The sequence below is a fragment of the Leuresthes tenuis genome, unplaced genomic scaffold (genome assembly GCF_036924035.1).
Source record: "Leuresthes tenuis unplaced genomic scaffold, fLeuTen1.0.hap1 SCAF_17, whole genome shotgun sequence".
Classification (NCBI taxonomy): Eukaryota; Metazoa; Chordata; class Actinopteri; order Atheriniformes; family Atherinopsidae; genus Leuresthes; species Leuresthes tenuis.
Genome location: NW_027325371.1, coordinates 20,644,943 through 20,663,624, shown reverse-complemented (window position 1 = coordinate 20,663,624; position 18,682 = coordinate 20,644,943). Strand labels below are relative to the sequence as shown.

The 18,682-nt window shown below is 40.6% G+C and overlaps 1 protein-coding gene across 1 annotated transcript; it reads left to right on the top strand.

Moving 5' to 3' along the window:
• The first annotated feature begins 3,554 nt into the window (after window positions 1-3,554).
• LOC140273934 (uncharacterized) lies at window positions 3,555-18,433 on the top strand. Its single transcript, XM_072369593.1, has 8 exons — window positions 3,555-3,709; window positions 7,789-7,834; window positions 9,277-9,321; window positions 9,821-9,871; window positions 13,880-13,953; window positions 14,392-14,416; window positions 15,327-15,399; window positions 15,994-18,433. Exons 1-8 carry the CDS (start codon window positions 3,555-3,557, stop codon window positions 16,815-16,817), a joined length of 1,293 nt encoding a protein of 430 aa, XP_072225694.1. The 3' UTR covers window positions 16,818-18,433.
• Window positions 18,434-18,682: the final 249 nt, after the last annotated feature.

Below are 18,682 nucleotides of genomic sequence, written 5' to 3'. Positions count from 1 at the left end.
ACATCTTTCAGTTTGCTGTTTTGGCTTTTGGTCAAATTCACTTCTAAAGCTCCACTATACACCATCTGCCATAAGACTAAAAGCATTCAGACAAATTTAGCAACTACATGATGGATTTGTGAAGCATGTAGCAGCTTAGCGTGGACACAAGGTACCTGGTGGACACCGAAACAGTGCTAAAAGAAGAGTAAATATTACTCCTGATTTGTCAAGTATTGCTTGTGTGTGTATTTGGAGAAACTCTAGACCAGCGCAGAAAGAGTCTTTGGTCCCCCCTTTGAACTATCCTCACTCAGTTGGACATCACAAACAAATACTGACTGCTGCATTGGAGACGTAACAGAAAAAAAGCTTGGTTTTGCTTCTCTGCGATTCTGTGTCAGAATGAAAATATAACTAGCCTCTTTCTACATGTCCAGGGTATCTATATTATAATTTCCCTTTAAAAGAGGCATATAGTGCCTCATCTCATGCACCACTGAGGTGCAAACTGGTCACATCCACTTCCTATACTTGCACAGTCTCACTGTCACTTCTGGTCCAACCTGAGCATTGAGCTATGTGTAAAAAGGAAGTGACAGCACTAAAAGGCCACTTTCAGCCCCCTAGGAGAAAATAAGGCAGAGGAAGATAAGAGGCCTTGCGTGATGTAACTGATACAAGCTATGAATTTCACGTCTGCCTTTTCTTCTGTTTTTCCCTGTTCTCACTGATAAAACCTCTGCTACAAAGCAAAGAGGAGTTAGCTGTGTCAAGACTGGACAATGAAATGGCCAATGAGACATTTGAGATATTCCAAAATATCCAATATTTTACTCTAAATCCCTGGAATGCAAAAAGCAGCAGGAGAGACACTGCAACCAAACTGCAACGGCACAATCTATAACCATTTTACTTGATTTCAGTTCTTGAGGTGAAGGTCAAAGTCTTAGCAAAAGCAGCTAAGTTTGAGATGAATTTCCTGCCTGTCTGCATGTTCTTTATCTTTATATGTACTGAAGCTTCACTTCTTGGGAGCAGAAATATGCCAGATGTCTTTATATGTTCGTTTTAGACAAAAACATTAAACCAACTGATGATAGAGTATTTGTGTGGTGAGGAAGTCTCAGGGCAAAACATGAAATAGTCACGTAATTTTGATCTATTGATATGTGTCCACAGACATGATTGTTGCTGTTTTTCTTGCTACAGAACACAAAAGTCATTCCAATCACACAACATCACAGCAATTTGTGAGATAGTCACTGTTGCATTATATTCAACAAGCAAAAAAGTCCATATTTGGAGGTTGGAGGAGTTGAAGTTAAAGTCAAGACGGGGTCCTTCCTGACCAGTGCTGACAAGTAACTTTGAACTGTCATTTTTCAGTTGCTGCTTCCTTTCGCTTTCACTTGCTGTATCATTGTTGTTTACCACATTAACGTACTTTGTTAAGGTTGGTTATTAAAAACAAGGGCTTTAAGGCTTAGAAAAACATCATACTTCACATTAAACGTGATACTGTAATGGTGTATCGCATCAGATGGTTTAGTCATTTTCCTCCTTTGGTTTAACAAACAAAATATGTTGGATGCATAAACCACACTGAAAGTTTTGCTAACTGGCATAATGGCCACTTGTCTGTCAGCATCAATGTAAAATTTTCTGCTACATGACTATATCCTGTTTATCAGTGAGACTGAGCTGAAATGCAATAGTAAACCGGACCCTGAGTGATCAGCTTTTCCCTACTCCAGAGCATGTGCTTTGTGCCGTCTAATGACAGTCTGTAGCAGGTTATCCAGTAAAATAAACACAAGCTGAAGCTGATTAATCACAGAAAGGACTGTCTGCAAAAAGCAATAGCTGCCAGGTTGGTTGTCCAGTTGATTTTCTGCCAGTGTGTGTGCAGTATGGGCTGACTGGACACAACAGCTCTCCTCAAACCTGTTACATGACTATTTCACACCTAAATATGACAAAAATTAGCACAGATTTTAAAATACTTGCCTCACCACTAATGCATGTAGGAATTTTCACTAAATCTCAGTATATGGTGTATAGAAGTGTGCATGTTGCAAAACAAGTCTTTTAGATAATGCTTCTATTTGAAGGAATGAAACAAAATTAGACTAAAATTAAATGAAAACTGAAGTGTGGTGGTGGCAGCATCATGCTGTGGTGAAGTTTTCATCTTCTGGATTCTTGAATCGGTCAGATTTAAAGGCGTGATGAACAGTGCTTTTAAGGAAAACCCGTTTCAGTTTCAACAGAGAACTGAGATTGAGACAGAGGTTCACCTTTCAGCATGATAACAACCATAAGCATCCTGCTAAAGGAACTTAAGGGGACATATTCAAATGTTTTGGAATGGCCTGGTCAAAGTCTCGACCTCAATAAGATTGAGAATCTTTGGTCTTACTTCCTACTGTATCTCAGTGGATCCTGTCCACTTTGAAGGAGCTGGAGAAGTTCTGCTTTTAGGAATGAGTATAAATCCCAGTGGCTAAACCCACAGAGACTTTTAACGGATTTGCTGCAAAAAATAGTGCAGAAAAAACGTAGGCATGCTCAAGTTTTTTTTCTGTTATTTCTTAATTGATTCACAGTTTTCAGGCATTAAATACAACCTTCCCTGAAAATGAATGGGTCAGTCCAGTAAGCCGTTGCACCCGGTAGGCATCTGGCATATTTCGCAACAAAAGACCTTGTTTAGAATGGATAGAGGGATTCTATACAATTGCAATAAAGCAAATCTTAAAAACACCTGCCTTTGACTCATTTTAAAGTAAACCAACCTTTGTTAGGCATGTTTCTCGGCTTGAACTTCCCTGGAGGGCGCCAGGGGGCTGAGGCAAAATAGTTCAGAACGTTTCATGGGCCATTGATTGTTGTCTTTACGGCCTCTTACATATGCCAACAAATTAATCTGTATGGCTGTACATGTACAGGGCCAACGCAGAGATTTGTTTTTATGACAGTGGGTTACATTTCTCTTTTTTTTTCTTTCCACTGTCTGCATATATATCAATGGTTGGTGCCAAGGTCTGGCAAGAAACAATTTTTCTTATACATGCAATTTACTCTTGCAATTTTTCTTGTGCACAGGTGCAAGTGATGGTCAGTGCCCTCACCAGCCCTCTTTGACCATCTAATCCAACAAGCTTTATTGATTCAAAAAACCTTGATTTAGTCAGAGAGGACTAGAATCGCCGGCAGTGGAACACAGAAGGACAGGACAGATAAAGACAATAGACAGAAGACAGACAATGGCAGGTGTGTGTGTGTGTAAGGTGTGCTGTGGTGCGTATCGATGAATGTGTGGAAGTTTGTGTTGTGGTTTGTAAGTAACCAGTCTGTAATCCCCCTGAAATAAAGCCGCCCAGCAGTCAGACATAAAGCAGTGATGTTGACCTTCAACACTTACTCAGCATCAACCAGTGACCACAGCCAGTGACAGGCTGGATCACAGCTGGTGCTGGTGTGTTGGGCCAGTGCCATGCACCTCCACCAGATCTCTGGATTGCTGCCAAGTCCCAGCAGGACCATTGCAGCCCAGCTAGACCCTACAAGCAATGAAGCCAGCCCCCTCAACCCCAGAGGCAACAGGAAAAAGGACCAGCCCAGAATCCAGGAAAGGTACCAGCCAGGATATCCTGAGTAAACTAGTGGCCCAGCGGATATATTACAGAGGGTATGGGGAGGGTAGCACCCTGGCCTTCCACACCAGGTCACATTTCTCAACTGTATGGAGAGCCAAAGAGCAAATAAATTGTCAAATTCCCTTCCACAGGAAGAGAGTTTAATTTAATACTGTGTATTAAAATAGTAAGCTTGATTATAATAAACTATAATAGCTTGCCCAGTAAGTAGTTTGTTTGCCTGTTTGTGTCTTAATTTTTCCAACTTCGTAGGACAAAGTCAATATCTTCAAGGCCAATTCTTCAGGGAAATAAAAGCAGTTTTGCTCACCTATACTGATTTCAGAGTTCCCACAGAAATAAATTAACTTCAGGGTGACTCGTTTATGAACACGGATGTATCTGGAAACGACACAAGTTTTTGCATTGATCCACATTCTGTTCCAGGGCATTAAAATTAACTATTTTGGAAAAATATCTGGTGATACAAATATCAATGAGAATTATAAATAAAGGCCTGCCTATGACACAGGTATGGTACTCCAAGCATCTTCAGCAAATTAAAGCCCCAGCCTCCATTTGGGAAAATATGGCACTTATGTACGAGGCAAAGTAATCTAGCATCAAACTGAGTCACAATACAAACTCTAAAAGATAAATGTCATCAGCCTTTTAAAGCGTTCAGAAAAAAATGGGGTCCAAAATGACTCATTTCAAATTAATCAAAACAATTTTCCAGCCACAACCCATATCATTTTACTTGCATTCTTGCTTATTTAAACACCTGCTGCAGAATACTAAAACTGTTATATTTATTTCCTCTGAGGTATCATAAGCATAGAGGTCATTGATAATCAAATCCATATTTTCCCTCCTTATGCCAGAGGCTTTGTGTGTAGTCAAAAAAAAAAAACAGCAGGGAGTTTTAATTCCATAACATCATTTTCAGATATAAAGTGGAAATGTGAGGTCATCGCGCTCCAGTTGGGTGGTGCAGTTGTTTACCAGGCAGCATGAAGCAGATATTCTCCTATCTCTGCAGAACTGACAAACAGTCATCAATGGTAAATTATGATACATCTCAAAGGGTTTTCAGGCAGCTGACTTCAAAGACACAGTCCTTTGCAGATAGAAGCTTTGATGTAGCGTGTGCGCATGAAGTCCGTCACAGCATTATCAAGCATGGAGCACCGCTTCACAAGAAGCCTCTGAGCATATCACAGCATCTGTGGAGAAGGTCTAATTGAATAGATAACATCATGCCTGTAAATGTGTTGGTGACTGTTCAAAGTGTAGCATTTAATTAGATCATCTGGATTTTATTGCTCTCATCACTCTGACTTGAAAAAGGGATTTTTTTTTCTTAAAGGCATCTTACAGATGAGGGCCAATGGCAAAGAAACGAAAGTCAATGTTTACACCCTGGATTGCATGAAGAAAGTTCGGAGAGCAAGTTAAATATGAATAAAATGCAAGTTGTAACTACGCACAACTTCACACAACAGGTCCACCTCCTCCCACGCTGCCTGACTGAGCTGAGACTCTCTGAGCCAAGGGTTTGAAATGTGTGATCCCAGAGTCAGGCTCATCAATATCTATGTAGTAGAGCACAGTCTGCTCATCACTTCTCACCCTCTCTGTTTCACAAGGTAAGTTTGCCCCTCAACCAATCAATGCTTTCTTGACAGACCCTGCTAAAATAAGGACCATGTCTCCTTTTCTTCCCAATGAGCTCTGCCAGGCCACTGTGTAATCTGCTGAGTGAACAACATTTTTAGTTTAATGTGGATGATACTTTCAAACCAAATGCACAACATCCAAGGAGTACTTCTTCATTATACGCTCACTTTCATTCTTCAGTGATGAAACTGCTGTTACTCTATAGTATTGTCATTGTCAGTCAAAGCAACAACCGGATCTTAATTACCGCCTCTGTAGACAAAACATAATTCTATTCTGCTGGCCTCCATAGTTGTCCATGATGAGAAACATCCAAAGCCATAGACTATACAAGCTACTGCACTGAAATCTTTTTTTGACTCTATACTAGATACATGTGATGCTAATGTAAATATGTATATTAATCAACAGCTGACAACAGCTCTGAGCAAGTGCACAAGAGATTTGAGCACACAGAGAAATAGAGATTTGATGTCTTTAACCAAAGGTACAGTTGTCAGAAAAGTTCCTGAACTGTGTAGCAATGGCTATGTAATAACTCTGGATCTTTGTTCATTTCTAAAATTACAAATTGTCGCTGACAAGTAATGCTACATAATTATACCTTTAAAGTCCAGCTCTGGCTGTTGCTGTTGTACAAGTTTTTGACAGCAAAAGAAAATATTGATGCCTTTAAAGTTGCTCGGGATATGTCTCTACCTCTTCTTCCTCATTCAGTGGATGGTGATCTATGAATATGTTAATCTGGCCCCACCTACATCTCCACCCACTACAGGACACTGCCCTTCGCTCTCTCTGCTAATGACCAGTTCTGATATTGGTGAAATTCAGTCATACATTGATATAGCCAATGTCTTATGATTGTTCAATAAAGCCCAATTATAAAGAAAAAAAAGAAGAAATAAATTCTGGCATATATCTTTGAAACAGAGAGCAATTCTTAAGAAGGCATTAGGAATTACAAAAGGTTGTATGCATGCAAAAGTATCATGATAGTAAAGTATTCACTTTTAAGGCTTTCAACAATCCAGGAGCTGCTAGCTTCAGGGGCAAGGCTAACTCGGAGCTGCTAGCTCAGCATTCCCAGAGGTAGTCTGGTTCCTGGGATTAAAAGCACAGCAGAAGCAGGAGCTATAGCATTCTGTGAGCTGACATCAAGTCACTAGCTCCAGGAGTTAGCCCAGCGGCCAGGCCTATGAAGCCCAGCCCTTCAAAAGACAGTGGCATCCACAGCAAGTGGGCATTTTTCAGCTCTGGCTCCAATTAGCATGTGTAGGAACACAACATGCAGTTGCATATGTTAATTTTCAAAGAGGGTGATGCCCTCAGGGCTACAAGAGCAGCTCAATTTCTCTTTATAGGAATGTGTGCTTATTGACTGTAAAGCATTAAACATTAAGGCAATGGAGGCTTTGAAACTGAGAGCAAAAACTCTCAGACAAGACTGCTCTGTCAGATTACCTGGCTGCAAGACAGCAGATAGCTCATTCTCAGTCCTGCTGTATAGGGCTGACAGCCACCGCTCAGTCAAATATAATAAGCTAGTCTAATTATCTCAGAGAATGGCACTTAACAGAAGCTGTGGACCAACACAGCCTCTGGGATACAGCCATTGCTTTATGTTGTCATAGTCACAGGCTTGTTCGCTTGGGGTTAGTCGGTAGTTACAGGACCGATTCTAAGTACAATGTAGCCCCCTGTAGCACTGAGGGTAATCACTCTAACATTGTGGACTGTCAGGAAATGGCGGAAGAGGGAGGACCCAGATGCAGTTCTTTCAAAATAACAAGATTTATTAAGAAAAAGAGTAGCAAGACCAGAAGGCGTAGTAGTGCCAGATCTAAAAAATACTCAAACTGTGAATTCACAAGACTATGATTAACATCGGCTGTGGGTAAATAAGACTATGGAACAAGACTTAACTTTGGCGACTGTGGCATGAAGGGTAGTGAAGGTGAGGATTCCACAATGAACATGGGTGAACCCTGAAACTAAATACTGAGGAGGGTGATTAGTGAGTGAGTGCAGCTGAGGACAATGACACAGGTGACATGAGTGAAACTAAGTGACAGGGGGGAAAACATGACCAGAAACTTGAAAAAAGACCTGAAACAAGATTATCAAAACATAAACTGTGACAGAGCCTGAAGATAACTGTGATCAAAACATAAACTGTGACGGTGGACGGCCTTAACCGGCTTGTTTTAGCAGGCGTACCCATGTCTTAAAAGCCTGTTCAAACACAACTTTTGGTGTAAATACGGCATAATAGAATTCAATTTATTTAATTTGCCATTCATTGTTGATCAGTGTTGGCATTCTTTATGTTCCTTTATCATTAATTATCATTCAATTCAGTTATTTGGTGTGGGCTTGGGGCACTTAGGATTGTAGTCAGCCCTGTCACCTCAGAACAAGAAAACTCTCGGTTTGGATCTGTTTAAGGCCTTTCTCCGTGGCGTGTATGTGTTCTCCTTGTCTTCTCCAGGTGCTCCAGCTTCTTCCCACAGCCCAAAAACAAATTAGGTCAACTGGTGATTCTAAATTGTAAGTGGACAAAGTGTGAGGAAAATAGTGAAGGAAGTGTCAGATGAGGCAGTAAAGTCCAGTTAGTGGATTTCTTAAGGCTCATCTGATTTGTTTAATTTCAGTCTCTGTCTCCTCGCTCCTCCATCCACCTGGTAGTGACCCAAAAACCATATACAGCGAAATATTTTGTGTGTCTAGTTGTTCAAATTCACCCAGAGGAAAAGTAGGATTGTCAGAGGAGCTATAAGAGGATACAGCAGTGTATCCTTCTTAGAAGTAGATTGGCTTTGTTTGTTTTTTCGGCACATACAGCATCTGAAACTTTAAATTGAATTAAGTATCTATGGCGTGATGAATAGATGGACGAAAATTATTAAAACTAAACTATGGTTAGTTGATGCAGGTGTGTCAGCCTATCAATTCCTCCGCTTACATCTCTAATTGTAGGGAATAAGATTCAAAGAGTGGAGTCAAGTGGAGGAATCGAATGTGTGCGATTTCAGAAATGGGAGTAGAGGCGTAGGCGATAAAGACTACAAGATTAAAGCCCTGATTATGGCTGTGGTCTTCTATACGTAGCTGGTTTGATCTGTTAATTTACAATGGATTTACAGCAGTAGCTTATGTGATTTCATGATAATTGTAACTAACTGTTAGTTACATTGTAAGTCCAATGTACGCTGCTCACATGTTAAACAACACGGCCATCAGAAAACAGATAACAGCAGAGAACTTATCAGCAAAGAACATTTTCTGACAAGCAAACCCCACCCACGCCCACTCACTGACACCATCAGTGCAGTGCACTGCTCATTGTCACATCACATTCGTGTAAAAATATGTAATTATCATCCAGCTGTAACGCGTATGATACCATATATCTCTTTCTAAGCTGAATTATTGTTGCACTTGTGTTACTAGTGATCATAATGATATTTCCCTTGTGTTTTCATATGAATGTCTCCTTAACTTTCAAATGTTATTCATTCCTTTTTCCGTCAGTAGAGTGGCCTGAACCAATATGAACTTTCCCCTCCCATCAAAACATTTCTTACTGCACTGACACTGTCACTTCAGCAGAAAAGTCTCTCTTGATCTGGACTGCCTGCAGTGAGAGTGCCAAGATCTCTTCCCCAGTGAACATTTTGAGGGCCTGAGCGGAGCCTGGTTGACCTCACTCAAACGTATAATCAGACCAAACACAAGTGACCATTTTCAACGCAGACACAGCAACCCTGGGGTTGACCTCAGCGTGTTTACAGATACATGAACAGTATAGATATGCCTCAGCATGCACGTAATGTGAGTCACTGAACTATTTCTTTAGGCATCCCCACACTCTGGCCAGCTGCATCTCCCTGCTTTAATCTCTTGGCCACGTCTCCTAAAAATATCCCCCTTCCCACTCTCTCTCTCTCTCTCTCTCTCTGTCTGTTTTTCTCACCAGTTTGCTTTCACACAGAAGAGGCCCTTGTCTTTAGAGACCATGACAGTAACGGGGAGTTACCAAAGAATTATATCAAAAAGCGGGTGTAACCAACAGCCAAAAGCAAATAGTTCTCAGACCAAGACGAGCAAATTCAGTCGCTTTGTTTCAGAGTAATCAGAATTCTTTTGGACTAACTCAAGCGAGGGGTAAGTAACTGGCACACTTTAGACTACAGAAATGGCATGCAAGAAATGGAAATCGACCCATTATAGTGATAAGTTTTAAAAGTCAGAGCAGTTTTTCTATGGCTGTCAGCAGTGTTCACATGTTCTACGATACAGCAGGAAAGTGATCAGAGTTGAGACTGTACAAAACTCAGTTATAAAGTAAAGAGACCCAGCGTGTGGCGGTCCTTAATCCTATCGACTGATAACACTTGTCAACCCTTTCTTTGGTGATACAACTCTTGACCTGACAAGAAAGAAAGAGTTTTCCGAAAAGGTGTATTTCAAACGTTTTCTCTTACAGAACTGACTTTTTCTTCTGCCGTGCCCGTCTGCAGAAGAAAGAACGGAGGCAGCACCCCCAGAAGGGTCTGAATCTGTCTCACCAAGTAAGCATGCCTGTGGTTTATACCAATCTGACTGTGCCTTGAAATGTTTACAAAGGAAAACATCTGGAAAGCTCAAATTCAGCCTGATAGTGTGATTTAATGATGCATATTTCTCAAAAAGATCTGACTCCGAAAGAAAGCAAATGAAGGCGAAACGTGTATTTCTTTCTGTCTACTTCTATTAGACTGATAAATATTGAGTTGCTTCAGTTCTGTAAACTCAGTGAAAAACTGATCAAGGGACAGACAGCTCTTGTTTTCATTGTTCTCCCTTCCTTCCTGCTGCTTCATGTTAAAAAGTGACCGCTGGCGAGTCCCACCCTCATGTCATGTCATGCTTTGTGACTGCCAAATGGAGCTGCTTGCTGGGTGAGGTCTTCCTCTCATACTCTGGGTGGGGTCGCTTGGACTTCATTGTGGCATTAATTTGCCTCCACTGGCCCCGTACTGCTTCATGCATACTGGAACGGCCTCCCACACAAACACCGTGGACCACCCGCTGCCTTCTCTGACGTGTGCCCTGCCAGTGGCAGTGTCAGATCATCCCTGCTGTAGCTGAACGACTTTAGCCTGAAGATGCAACAACACCTCTGTTTGTCTTTGCGGCAGCTAAATGTGAGGAAAAATACAGCCGCCAGAAGATGATCTCAAATATGAGTGTATACTGTGCAGCCCTATTTGTTCTTTGTTACTCAACCAACTGATTTACAAAAAAGCCCAGATTTACAAAAATCCCAATCATTCTGAATAAAATATAACTACAAAACGTATAAATATATAAAACCGGGATTTTTGTGCTTGTACATGTGGTTTATCCATAAATATTCATATTTCTTCATCTTTCTGATGTTAGAATAATGTGCTCTCGTCTTCTTGATGCAGTTTTGTTTAAAGCACTTTAAAGGAATAGTCAAATATTTTAGGAGATACAGTTATGCTAAATGAGAGGCTTAACACCACTCTCACGTGTGCAGAGAATGAACTGCCATGAGCAGGCTGACTGTGTGCAAAGCACATGAAATGTGCCCACTATCACCTCTAAAGCTTACTAATAAGTCATACAGTCATAACAAACTTTAAATAGTATTTATGGTTTTATGAGGGGTCATGCTGGAGTATAGTTATTTCCCAAAATGTCATACTGGAAATACATAAAGGAAAATACAAGAAAGAAAGCAGTAATCCTTACATTTACTTTGATTTTTCCTTTAACTTCAGACAGTATGAAAACATGCTATTTACAGTTTTGTCTCCATCCATTTTTCCATGCCCGTTTTAATCCTATTCAGGATCACAGGGGGGCTGGAGCCTATCCCAGCTGCCTTTGGGCTGACAGATGGGGTATACTTTGGACAGGTTGCAAACCCATCACAGGGACAAACCACTCTTTATACTCACGGTCAATTTAAAACTGCCCATTAACCTAACATGCATGTTTTGGGACTGTGGGAGGAAGCCGGAGTACCCAGAGAGAAGCCACACATGCATGAGGGGAGCAGGCTAACTCCACACAGAAAGGCCCCAGCAGAGATGTGAGCCAGGGATACTGCTGTGAACTGACCGTGCTAACCAGCACGCCATGTGCAGCCTGTTTGTCTCGTCAACTTCATTTCAATTTCTCGACATCTATGCATTATTGGTATGTAGCACATTCCAGTTATATCGGGGACAACGAAGCTTTTACCACTTTGTAATGTTGCCATCCCTCTCTATACCACTTGCAACAGTACGACATCATCGTTGCTGCATTGTTTTCATTAGTAAAAATATATTTGATTTGATTATATTTTTCACTGTAAAGGGAGAAATATGTAACACCCATTCCAATCTTTCTTTAGGAACATCCATTTTCTTACGCACTTGCATCTTAACTCCTGGTAACAACATCCTTTCTCGAATGCTGCTTTTCTACCACATCATGACATCGTTATTCATTTCTCTTTACTGCATTGTTTGCCCTACATAGCCTTTGCCCCCCCTCACACACTTTTTTTTTCGAAATCCGTTGTAGATTTGAAATAGAAGAATTTACCACATCAGTTCTGTCGGCATGGGCAAGAGCAGTGAGCTACAGCAGCAACTTTCTATGTGAGGGCATCTAATGGCTGATAAACTCTGTATGTGGACATTGTAAGACACAGAACGCACATCCAGATGACTTGAATTAAAGCCCTGTGACTGGAATTTCAGACAGTTATAGTTACTCTTTCAGTTTAAATTCCTTTGATGTTTCGGTTGATACTAGGCAACAAAACTATTTATAAGCTTTCAAAGAACCTCTTGATTAGGGTTAGAATTCACCATTTGATTACATTATTACATGCTAGATAGCACACTGTCCCTTCTGTAACATTAAAAGGTAACAGGTTTACCATGACGTCAAAAATGAAAGCTGTTGTATTACAAATCAACACCAAGGTGACTTCATTAACTATCTCCTCACCAACATGGGGAGCAGGGAGTGAGAATGAGTTGAAGTGAAAAAGTTGGCTGCCAACGGCATTATCAACAACCGAGAGCTAATGTTTGGTAATGTTTAATCAGCTGGCAACCTCCTGTTGCAGTAAGAAAAATATGTAATGAAAACAGTTGTGTAAATCCTGAAATGGCAACATATATGTTGGTTGTTGTTTTGTGCAGGGGAGTGTCCATGTGAAATTACCATAACAACGATGTATGAATATAAAACATGTCAGTCCTCTGCATGTATACTGATTATAACCCTGACCACCTGAGATTAAAGAAGAAAAATGAAAGAAGTGTTAAAAACATGCCAGATGGGTCCTGATCCCACAGTCTCTTTCATGAGTTAGTTGGCTGATGTTAATCTTCACCTCTCCTCTTCCTTATAAACAATTAAATCAGCAACAATGAAATTATTGTAATTGTTCCACCATAAAATTTAATGTTGTTTGTTGTCACATTGCTTGTGGTTCATTTGAGAAGCTCAAATACGATACGATACGATACGAGATGAGACGATGCGATACGATACGAGATGAGACGTGGCAATACGAAAAACATAAGACGATACGATGCTACTTTATGATAAGTTTACACTGAAATTCACTTTGCATCCTTGGGCCAGGTTTTATAGTCTTGTGCCGTGTCCAAGAATAAAAAAGAAAGATAAAAATACAAGTATTATCTTTCATGTGAGCACACACTGATCCTGGTTAAGCAAAGAACTCTTCCCATTAAACATGTTGACTTTGATAGTCTAATTAATTATGATTGTAAATACTGTAACTAGCAGGTCAAAGTCTGGATGGAAAAAAATATTGTTTGTCTTTATGACAGGTGGTAGAAAAATCAATGGGCGGCATTCAGATCTGCTCATCAGTTTATATACACAAGTGTGGTGTGCATTAAAAACTTGGCAAAAGTAAATGAGCATGACTTCAAAAAACACCCAGTTGACCCAACAACAGACGAGGTCACCACATTTAGAAAGAAGCTTAGGATGCTACAACGTCTTTATCTGATTAATGTTAACCTCTGAGCTAAAAGTTCTAATCTCTCATCACAACCAGCCTTGTCATCTCTCCCCCAGCTGTCTTTGGAGTTCGAACTGCCCTTGACCCTTTCTATTGTTTTCATTTAGTTTAAACACTAACATGTAGGAGGCCAGAGGCTGATTAAAAGTTAAAAGAAACAAAACTTCCAACTCCAGACTCTTTAGAGCTCCTTGCCTTTTGTCATACCATTCTACACATTTGATTCAGTTACAAGATCCTGAAAGATTAGCCCACACAGCAGTTTTCTCATTTTCAACATGAATCAGGGAAGGAAGGTTTTTTTTCTTTGTCTTTGCCTTGTCACATGTATGTTGCTCTAGTTCCAGATCCACTGATCTGAACAATTTCTTATGAGCTCTAATGTGCTTCTCTTTGTGCTGAAATGTATTTTCTCCTTGGCAATGTGCATATATGTGTGTATTTTTGTTAAGGCGCAAACCAAAAGCCAAAAGACGCCTGAGGACAAGACTAAGAAGGCAGCTGATGCCAGAAAAGAGCTCTCTCAAGAATAAGAAATAAACTATCAACTGTTCAGCTGCAGCCAGAACACACAACAACATTCAGGTAGGACAAAACATCCATATTCTGAATCATCTGCTCCAATGTGAATGTGAGCACACTATGATTTTCATCAAACTCATTTAAATCAAACACAAACTTTACTTGAAATTTGGTCAATGATGATAACAAACTGCTGGTTTAGAGGAATGTTAAAGCAACCCTGAATTTTTGCCTTGTGACTTAAAGCTAACCCGTTGTTCTCTGCTCAAGCATTGCTCATCTAAGTCATGGGGTGTGATCTGACTGTACAGCCCACATTTAGCGCCGTCTCACACTGGCAACCATACCGCAAGGCTAAAGTATCTGTTGGGCAAAAATAATCGCAGCGCCTCTTGGTGTGATTGGTCCAACACTTCTCTGATGATGTGAAATATTTCTGACAGGTTTTAAAGTGTTTGACCATACAAAGCCCTTACAAAATGTCTCTTTTTTTGCCCACAGGCGGGCACTGACAAGGCCACACAAGGTAAGGAGTCAGCTGCACTCAGGTCATTAGCTTACCATCACTTCCATCACTATGGTTGTCTACAATGTGTTGTTTCTTGGCAGATAATAATTTACCAAAACTAAGTCTTTGCCTGAGCAATGATAATTCAAATCAGAGTGACAGATTGGAGTCACGGCTGAGAAACAGTTCTACTTTGACTGAAACATTACTGGCATTCCTTTTGCATGTGACTTTGTCCACAGTACAGGAACACCATTATGACAGACTTATCTTAACCCTTTTTAGTCCACTTTGTGACCAAAGTTACAGAACATAGAAGTTGAGAAGGGTCTGTGCTCTATTGACAGTGTCAGCTAGTGGCCAAAAGGTGTCATAGCGGCTTAGTTTAAAATAAGACGTCTCAACCTTCATAGTGAGCAAAGCACCCCCAGGCAACACTGAATATCATTTAAAAAGGTGTCCTAATGTAGCTTTCTATACAATCAATCAAGCAAGAAAAAAAAAGTCTTTCCATAAATGCAAACATTCCATAAATTCCATAAATCTACAGTCAGCTTATTATTATTTTGCGGTTTAATGAGACTCAGAGAAACACATCATCCTATAACCCCTGAACTCCACGTGTTTGGCCTTTAGAGTCATCATGCTGACTGATGTTAGTCATAAAAAGAAACTGAGCATACATCGTCAATCCACTGCTTCTTGTGTCCACTGGAACTGAAATGATGACATAATTTTCAGTCAGTTTGACAACAGACATCCATACCGTGTTAAGGAGCGATGTTGGAGGATCCGTCATGGTACAAACTCTATGTTTCTGCTGGTTACAGTCGCCATGTACTTAGACCAGAGGGCAATCAGGTCAAAACATGAAGAGGATTTATATATACTGATTTTTATATGTATGTTTGATTTTCTCGTCAATAAGGAGGCTGTGAATCACTACTCCATACAAATGGCACAGAGGATGTTTCAGGATAGTGGGCAAGATGGACGATCGGGTGAGGCACAGAAATGGGATTTGTAATAAATAAGTATTATACATAAATTTCTTTCTGCAACTTTACAGATAGAATGAAAGATGAAATGGAAAAATGTTGTGACAGTCCCCTGATGTACCTCCACAAACTGATATTTCAAAATATGGCAAGAAACAATCGTTAGTTTTTTTTGTGTTATAGTCTCTGTTTTCTTGCAAAAGACGCCACCTTTACTTAGGATTTCTTGTCAAAGATCAGCCCCCAGGGTACGACTTAATGATGGGACTGTAGTGACTGGCCTGAGAACAATGCTATATTTAGCCCACTTAATTTCTTTATGTGACTGTGTGGGAAAAGAAAGCGTTCTGCATTTTTCTCAGTGTGCCCCTATTACTTCTGCTGTGCCGGCTCATATTAGTTGCTCTGAGCTCAGCTCCTGTCCCGGCATTAACCTCTGCATGTCTTACTTTTCAATTACGCCTGGGAAACAGTTAAAGACAGATTGAATCAGGGAAAAGTAGGGGTCTGATCTGAACTTTGAATTATAAAAACTTTGGCCTCCAGCATTTTTTCTTAAAATCCTTAATCTAGCTTCCTTTTTCTTTGTCACTGTAGTCCTTGGAATGTTGGCAGTACAAGTGGAGAGAGACCCCAAGACAGGTGCCACTGTTGTAAGGTCAGTCGCCCCCATGTCCACACCAGCTGGTGCTCCAAATGCCACTACTATTTTTGATGATGGCAGGAAGAGCATCCACACAGTCGGCGGGTCGGTAGGTCAACCCTCAAGTGAAGAGCTTGGTCAGATCCTGAGCGCCATCGATGGGGTAGGGATGAAAGTGCTGCTGGATGAGGTGTCAGTTGAGCCAAACAAGGCAGAGATGAAGACAGAGAATGTAGAAATCAGCAAATATCTGGAGGAAAAGGGTCTGTCTTTGACTACCCATGACGCTATGTCAAAGGAGGACTATATACAGCAAGACAGCTCTGGAAATAACCCCTTGGAAGCTGAGATGAGGATAGAGAAATGTTCCTTACGTGCCGGAGATGCAGGCAATGAAACCATGATGGTGGTAAGAGACACTGCAGGAAAAGTGCATAACATAGAGGGTCAAAGGCTGGAGGAAGATCCAGTCACACTTGTGTTCCTGGGTTACACTGATGATACAACTGGGAATGGTCTGGAAGACCATGAAAGCATGCCCACTGTGGAGCGAGTTCTTATCACGGAGGATGGAGAAGAGCACATCTTAGAACCTGAGGTGTCAGATTCACTTCAGTTGCCATCAGCGAAGGAAGCAGAGCAACAGGTCGAGAAAGAGCCCCAAGACATAGCCTTAATAAACATTCCAGCGGACGGAAATGGAGCAGGAGTAAAAGCCGAGGGAGAGGAGAGGGATAAAGGAAAGCAAAAGACTTGTCACTGTTGCTCCATCATGTAAGAAATGAATCAGGAAAGATCCCACCCAACCCACTTGATATGGCCTTGAAATGGTTTTGGCTTTGAACAGTTGAGAGTATAAGCTCTGACTGACTATTGAAACCCTCTTCCTCCCCCTGGTGGACAAACCAGTGAATTTCACCGTGCTTTACTGCAGGCTCTCATCTCCAACTTCCTTAGGACTTTTGCCTTTGATCAGCCAAAAAAGATGCCACACTGTATAATTAGTATTGCATCCCAGATGGATAGAAGCTTAGCTTTCATATTTCAGCTTGCTTCTATGAAGTCAACTCTGGTCTTTACATAAAAGTACACAAAAAAAGTGACCTTTTCAATATTCTCCTAAAACTCTCACCGAATATCATCGAGGGCCGTAGCTGCCACTGAGAGCACCAACAATGTCTCAAAGAATTTGGGGATGTCTACTCTCTTAAAGAGAAGTTCATAATCTTCTGCTATTTGACATAAGTTTAATATACCGAGTATCAGAGCCCTTAACGTACGCCAGTACATATACTCCCGACATCTAGTTTTTGAAAAGATTGAACACTCCAGATGTAATGTAGCATGTTAATTATTAGGTTTTAGGCTGGAGATTTTTTTCTTTAAACTTCTTGACAGAGTCAGGCTACTTGCAACTCTTGAAGCATGAAAGTGATGAGGATAAAAAAAAAAACACATACATTCAAATTGTACTATTTTCTCAGTGAGCACTAGACATGATTTCAACATCGGTCTGGCCGTCTAATAACTTTTTCCACCCACTTTTCACTCAGTTGTATGAATAGGGGTCTACATAAAGATGTACGATGTTTCATTTGAAATGTTACAAATAAGCAGCTGCTGTGTACAAACTCTGTAAAGAGGGCAGTTTAAAGGGGCCAGGTGTAATCACTCAACAAAAAAAGATATTATTATAATACTAAGGTAGTGTTAAGCATAGGTATTTGGTGATTCAGCTCAGTAAGGCCTTAAGTTCAGTTTCCACGTCTGCAATTCTATTTACAAAGCCAGATCAGGTGGCATCTGAAATCTACCGAATTTTCAGTTTTAAACTAAACTAAGCCCAGTTTTAGCCAAGACCTTTATAGAACATGCCATTAAGACATCTTTTCATGTCTGATGGCAAAAACTGTAAACCAGACAGCTACACCATTAATGACACATGCTCAGTATTGTGTGTAGTACCCTTCAAATGAAGGCAAAGCAGCTCTGACCTGTCTATGCACAGACTCAACACGGGGTCATTTCACACAGGAGAATGCAATTGGACTACTGATCAGCCGGAAGACACTATTCTCCAAAAAGGTTCTGAAGAATTGGAGACAAAGAAACAAATGAATTACCGTTCTGTTAAACCTAACTTGTCTCAGTGTCCCACACCAACCTGCCTGCTGGCTAAGTTTACCTAAGATAAAAAAAAAGGCTAAAATTGCATTGGAACTAATAAAAGAAGACTGAACTGTAATTTGTGTAATCTTTTGACAACTTTTCAAGTTTGTTGAACTTGTATTTATCGTGGCTATAAGTGTAATTAAAATGAAGGCTAACTGAAATAAACGGTTGAAGGATACATTATAATCGATAAGCTGAATGTGTTTAACGGCTTTGAGATCCCACACACAGACCTAAACTCAAACACAGCATGCATATTGTAATGTATGTCACAATACGGGACTATCATTAAATGTTTTACTGATTCTAATCCATTTCACCGCTTTGCATCCACTGTGGGTCATTTGAACCATGTGCTGCTTCTCAAAGAAGGAGATTTTGTTGGCTCACATGATACAGAGGACAGGAGGATACAGCTGCTAAGCAGATCAGCTTGATCGTTCATATTTCCATCGAGGTTAGGACTAACGA